This window comes from Hibiscus syriacus, unplaced genomic scaffold (genome assembly GCF_006381635.1).
Source record: "Hibiscus syriacus cultivar Baekdansim isolate YM2019G1 unplaced genomic scaffold, ASM638163v2 tig00112234_pilon, whole genome shotgun sequence".
In the NCBI taxonomy this organism is placed as follows: Eukaryota; Viridiplantae; Streptophyta; class Magnoliopsida; order Malvales; family Malvaceae; genus Hibiscus; species Hibiscus syriacus.
This window is the reverse complement of record NW_024063278.1, coordinates 163,717-170,291: the sequence shown is the minus strand read 5'-3', so window position 1 is coordinate 170,291 and position 6,575 is coordinate 163,717. Positions and strand designations below refer to the sequence as shown.

At 35.1% G+C, this 6,575-nt stretch overlaps 1 protein-coding gene across 2 annotated transcripts; it reads left to right on the top strand.

Annotated features, from left to right (window-relative positions):
• The first annotated feature begins 1,347 nt into the window (after positions 1-1,347).
• On the top strand, positions 1,348-4,551 carry LOC120176320 (serine/threonine-protein kinase PEPKR2-like). Of its 2 annotated transcripts, XM_039182761.1 has the most exons (4): positions 1,348-1,522; positions 1,889-2,760; positions 3,440-3,736; positions 3,932-4,293. In XM_039182761.1, the coding sequence occupies exons 2-4, from the start codon at positions 2,010-2,012 to the stop codon at positions 4,291-4,293; spliced, it is 1,410 nt and encodes a 469-aa protein (XP_039038692.1). In that variant the 5' UTR covers positions 1,348-1,522; positions 1,889-2,009. The 2 variants fall into 2 exon arrangements, with proteins under 2 accessions (XP_039038692.1, XP_039038693.1); XM_039182762.1 differs by lacking the exon at positions 1,348-1,522 and having other exon boundaries at positions 2,010-2,760; positions 3,932-4,551.
• Positions 4,552-6,575: the final 2,024 nt, after the last annotated feature.

The window sequence follows — 6,575 nt, the reverse complement described above, 5'->3', positions numbered from 1 at the left end:
CAAAACTAGCAACTTAAGATCGCATAAGGATCATATAATAAAACAGGGACGGAGCTCTCTTAGGGCCCAAGTAACCCCGTCCTTGTTAAAAATTGTATATTAGATATAATTTTGGTTTAATAATATTTTTTATTCATGTAAAAATAATTATTTAAATTTAAAAAATAACAAAAATATTAAATATTTAATCAAGCAGTGGTTGAACTAAAGAATGATAAGTACATGTTCTCAAATTTCTAGTCTAATTACAATTTAGGTCATTGTAAGTTTAAATATTAGACAAATTAGAAGTTGTCTTGTGAATTTTGAGTTTTTATTATAAATATAAGGTGAATACAAGGTAATATATGTGCAAAGACTTTTAACTATTTGACAATGAACTCTCATACCCTATATACGCAGTGCTTGAACTCGAGACCTCAAGGATAACAACAATCCCCTTAATCACTAAGGTCGCTTGTTCATGCTGAATTTCGAGCTTAAATACCTAATAAGTCTTTATATTTTTTTTAAATAGTCTAATATTTTGGCCCATGTCAATATTTAATTTTGGCTCCATCCCTGAAATGAAAGATTAATAAACCTAACCAAAACTTGAAAATGATAAATATAACAGGTTTGGTCGCTTCGACAAATAAATGTAAAAGGGGATCAAGTTATTAAAATATCACTGACAAAACTGTAAATCATAGTAGAACGACGTGAGAAAACTATCTACGCACACAAATCAAGTATCCAAATCCAATATGAGAGTTCAAAGTAAAGAAGATCAACATGATAACATATAAACTCTCATCTTAATTAATCATGGTGATATCGAATCAACGCTTAAAAAAGATAAATGAAAAACAACGACTAAACTACCAAAAACATGTCAAAATACAGAGAAAAATGTATCACAAAGGTAGACAATAATATATTGTAAAAACAAACTTATTGAAAATTAAAAACAAAAGAAAAATAAAGATGCGATATAAAAAATAAAAAGCTAATAAAAAAATTGACGATTGACAATCAACATCAAAATTGATGTTACTCTCTATCAACGATGAAAAAAAAGGGGTATGAATGACACACATAAAATTAAGGGGGAAAAAACAATTTAACAATCCATATAAATTGATGTTACTCTCGATCAACGATGAAAAAAAAGGGCATGAATGACACACACAAAATTAAGGGGAAAAAACAATTTAACAATCCATATAATGCTCAAATTAAGTACCTAAAGAAATTGAGTACCACATTACACTAAATGCTAAATTTAAGTACCAAAAGTTATATTTACATAAAAGGAAATAATGTAGTGCATATTATAATTGTCATTGATATAGGATAAGCCGCCATCCAAATCTCTCATTCCCGGATGTTTCTAGGTTTTCTGATTCGAATCTCCAAGATTTCATCCACGAATATTGCCTATAAATTTCTTGCCTAATTTTCGCTGATTATTTATTTTCGGTCTGTGTAACTATTCATCAACCGGGGTCTTCCTTATTGCGATCTGGGCGATTTTTCATAGGTTCGTTTTTTTCGCCAAAAAAGAAAAACCACTTTAATTTCTTAGTTGATTTTTATAATTAAATTCAATTTTTCGAATGGTGATATGGTAAAGTTACTAGTTAGGATTTTGATCTATGTTCTATCTGGTCCCCAGTAGGATCTATGGAAAAAAAAAGATGGATTCAGTTTATCGTTTATTTCTTTTTTCAAGTAAATGTTCCCTTTTCTATTAAAGATGTGTTTTTAACATCTTAAACTTAAACGGGGCCTCCCATGTGTTTGTGGCTTTGCGAATCAAGTTATCTTGTGTTTGCCTTTTCCTTTTTTCTGTTTCTCATTTGTTTTTGAACTGATTTTGACATAATTTATTTATTTTTATTTACAGGGAAGAAAACCAAACGAGATTGCTCAATAAAACTGGATATATTTTCATGATCATCTGTAATTTTTGGGAACCTTAAATGTATCCAAGTTTTAACTTCGTCTGAATTGATACTTTTGACTTGATGAGAAAGAAAAGGAAAGGAAGTGAAACTGATGCCTCTCAAGAGGTAACTGACAATTTTGCTTCGGCGTGGGATTCAAGATCATCCAATATTAGGTCTCATTTTTCATTAGAAGATTATGTGAGGATAAAAAAGAGGTGCAAGGAAGATGTCGATGCTCCTCCTGTTGGTTCATTTAAAAGTAGGCTTGCTGGCATTGCTACTGCCCCGCCTTGTGGTGCATCATCTTTGGTCCCTCTGGGAAGAGGTCTTAAGAGGAAGATAGGTTGCATTGAGGCGATTACACGAAGTGGTGGGAAGAAAAAGATTGAGGAGGATTATGTTAAAGGTGATACAATCGGACAGGGGAAATTTGGGTCAGTTTGGTTGTGCAGGTCTAGAAGTAGTGGAGTAGAGTTTGCTTGTAAAACCTTGCTTAAGGGAGAGGAGACTGTTCACAAAGAGGTAGAGATAATGCAGCATTTATCTGGTCATCCTGGGATTGTGACTTTGCAGGCGGTGTATGAGGAGCCCGACTGCTTTCACCTCATAATGGAATTGTGCTCAGGAGGTCGTTTAATTGACCAAATGGCAGAATCTCAGTTTTCAGAGCACCGTGCTGCTAATATTTTTAAGGATGTGATGTCAATCATTAAATACTGTCATGAGATGGGAGTTGTGCATAGAGATATAAAGCCAGAGAATATTCTCCTCACAACTTCAGGAAAGATAAAGCTAGCAGATTTCGGTCTTGCCATGAGAATTTCCAATGGTGAATATCTGAACCTACTTTGAAGAATTGCCTTTTCTGTTTGTTTGATTCATTAAATTCCTTTTTGTATATCTTGCAACTCAACATTCATTGTATGGGGTTGTAAAGTTCTTATTCCTTCAAGCATTGCATATTTATTTTGTGATTGCAAAATGTCAGTCACACATGCATAAATGGAGAGAGAGGTGCATGAAGGGAATTTTACTGTTTGTTTATTGATGAAGAGAATCGAAGATGCTATTGGCCTAGAATGTGTTTCCCTTTCTATAGCTGTGTCCTGGTTGGTGAATGTAGAGAATCTGCTAAAGAAGAGGATTAAGGAGATTTTATATTTCAAGGTGCTTAAATTTATTTTGAATGATAAAAATTTCAAGCATTAATGATGTCGAACATAATTGCTAAAAAAAATGAAAATATAGAATTGAAGGTGCTTACAAGTCAAACATTTTAGTTTTTTCCTTTTTTTTCACCTAAAAAATTCTCATGTTCTGAATTTGTTAATCCTAAACTGTTTTAGCTGATTTATTTCACTTGATCATTCTTATGCATAAATAGATTTGATCATGCTAAAAGATGTTTGCAGTAGAGTATTGCCTTGGCAAGCTTTTTTTTAGTATTTTGCTTGTTTCCTTTTGAGTTGTGCCTAAACCTTTTGTGACACAATTACTATTCACTACAGGTCAGGTTTTGTCTGGTTTGGCTGGAAGTCCGGCTTATGTTGCACCTGAGGTTCTATTGGGAAATTATTCAGAGAAGGTAGATATATGGAGTGCAGGCGTCCTACTACATGTGCTTTTGGTTGGTGTTCTTCCATTTCAAGGAGACTCCTTGAAGGCCGTATTTGAGGCCATCAAGAATGTAAAGCTTGATTTTCACTCGGTGATATGGGAATCTGTATCTAAATTTGCACGTGATCTGCTCTCTAGTATGCTGACCAGGGATGTTTCATCAAGAATAACTGCTGATGAAATATTAAGTAAGCTCTGAGTTCATTTTCTTAACTAGTATACCAATCAAATGATACATACATTTTTGTAGAAAATTGCAAATTAGCCTTGCATTCTTCGGTTACCATGCAACTCTGTCCTGGGTCTTGAATAATTGCTTACTCCTACAGTTCCTTTAAAAGCTTAATCTTTAATTTCCTGACATTTGAGCTGTCCAACTTCAGGACATCCATGGATATTGTTCCACACTGAGCGTTCATTAAAGACATTATCCATCAAATCGAAGTCGAAAAATCAAGTAGGATCTTCCATCCAAGTTTCCCATTTGCCTGGATCAGGGTCAAGTGTCAGTAGGATAAATGGCCGTTGTCACAGTCAGGGTACACAACCAGTCTTAACATCTTACAGCTCTAGCTGCAAATTAGAGGAACAAGATGAAAATGGTCTGGTGGATGTGCTTGCTGTGGCAATTTCCCATGTGAGGATATCTGAACCGAAGAGGACCAGACTTTGCAGTCCCACAGGACCTATAGAGCCGCAGCGTTCATCTAATCTGACGGTTAACAACCTCTGTAGAGCCTTCTGATCTCTGCTGACAGCACTAACGTGGTTATCATCTCTGCTGTTTTTGAGCTTCAGTGGCAAATGATGCTTATGGTGGATTAACTCGAGCATGAATCTATCCCTTATGGTGTTATCTCTTGGCAAAGTTTTTTGACTTCCAAGCCATGTTGTTAACTAAATAATTGTTTAATTGATGTACAGAATTGATGTTTCTCAGTTGTACAGCTGTGTGTTCGGTTACCCTGAACAAAAGCTTCAGTCGATAGCAACATAGCCGAAGTATGCATAGTCTTACAAAGAAACACTTAATTCTAATAGGAAAACAAGGATGAAATTTCACCTATTCAGATATTACTGTAGCCCTCAAATGCTTAGTTAGACAGTTTGAGTTGGTCAATCTGTCAAATTCAGTAATTCAAGAGTATTTATTGCATATATAAGCAGCAGAACTGCACAAGTGAACTTGAACTCATTAAATACTTTGCATTCAGGAAACACCAACCTGATGGATTGAACAACTGTTCTCCCATTTCTACTATGAAGAAGAAACGGAGGAAAAGAATGATCCAAAGCAGTACATAGGTAGGTTAATTCATCGATAAGAGATATGGAAATTTCATATAGCATTTAAGTTTTGGAGCAGCTAAATCTTTTTTTAACATTTGAAACCGAACTGATCTCAAGTCTTTACTACTTAAGGTACCTGTTTTTCTTTTAGGGTATAAAGAAAAACCAGGTTCTTTCCCCTGCAATATCCTTAAAACCTCGATTAAAGCACAGATCTTGTAAAGAAATGAACCAAGTGGGAAGGAAGGATGTTGTGTCCACTGTTCACTCTCAAGTTGGGGTCATGAGAAAAAGCAAGATCAATTCTGGAAATGGTGCAAATGAAAAAGGTTTTGTACTTGAAATATTAAAAATTGATAAAAAAAAAATGGTGGGAATGGAAGGTATTATAGTGGATGGTGTGCAGCAGTAGACAGACAGACAGAATAATTAAGTGGCTGAGCCGATGGTTCACTTCAGCCATGAATGCGCTTAGCTTAAAACCCACCAACTTACTGGGGCTTTGCTTGTGTCACGGTCTGTTCATTCACACTATTTCACCATCGTTATCATATAAAATAACAATATATTATAGGTTCCGACCCGACCTGATCGGATCAGATTTTTTTAAAAGAAAATTTGGGTTCGGGTAAGGTCGGGACGGGTTTTTAAGTGTGATATTCGGGTCGGGTCAGGTTTGGGTGAAAATACCCGATCCGACCCGAAAAAATATATAATTTTACAATGTATATTTAGGAATAATTATAATAATACCCCTCTATATATAATTTTTTTCAATTAAGTCACTGTTTTTATTGAATAAAAATAATTTTTTTTATTATTTCGGGTCGAGTTTCTAAGTCATATATTCGGGTCGGATAAAACTTTGTTTTGATCGGGTCGGGTCTCGAGTGGAGGCTTCCTTGTTCTCGGGTCGGATTGGGTGGACCAAAAACCCGACCCATGGCATCCCTCCTCTTGTGACTCCAAAAGTAGCTTCACATAGTTGACTAGTTTTTCCCCCTTCTTTTTCCTCTTAGTTTCATTTTCAGTTTTGCTCAATTTCAAAATTTTGGAATTTGGGACTCAGCTTGATAATAGCTTATTTACAGAGAAAGCAAGCATTATCGCTTGTTGTTGTTATAGGTTTGGTGGTGAGCATGCAGCAGTATTAGAATTATATGTTGGATAGCATGTGGAAGCCATAGCCGAAACCGGGAAAGAAGGTAGTTACAATAAATTAAGACCCTTCATTCAATTTATAATAATAATAACAATAATAATAATAATAATAGTAATAGTAATAAAAGTGGAGTTTGTCAAATGATGGGATTGGATAAGTTCCAGTTGGATAAATAGATCCATCAAAATTGTCATTTTCATGACTGATCACCCAACTGTCAAATAGTTTGGCAAAAAATCTTGGACCTAAATGTAAAGTCATTATCACTGTTTCTCTTTTCTTTTTCTTCTTTTGAGACGTGGATGGTTGCCCAACAAAGAACAAAAGAAGGAACAAAGCCAAACTACAAAGGCATATGATCAAATCAAAGAGTCAAAGGAGATCTTTCAATAAGATGCTTTTAATCTGGCATTAGGGACAGTTTACTATTCTATGTCTCTCTTACCTCATTACATATAGGAATAGAGTTAGCTAATAAAGAGCCAAAGTAGGAGGAAAAAAAGCAGAGGCCACCAAGGGAGATGGTCGCTGAAACGGTAGGGAGGGCCAGAGAGCTAAGGGCCAGAGAGCTAAAA

Coding starts and splice junctions, on each gene's coding strand:
- LOC120176320 (XM_039182762.1), top strand. CDS start 2,010: ATGAGAAAGAAAAGGAAAGGAAGTGAAACTGATGCCTCTCAAGAGGTA. Junction 2,761..3,439: donor TGCCATGAGAATTTCCAATG/GTGAATATCTGA, acceptor TATTCACTACAG/GTCAGGTTTTGTCTGGTTTG. Junction 3,737..3,931: donor AACTGCTGATGAAATATTAA/GTAAGCTCTGAG, acceptor GTCCAACTTCAG/GACATCCATGGATATTGTTC.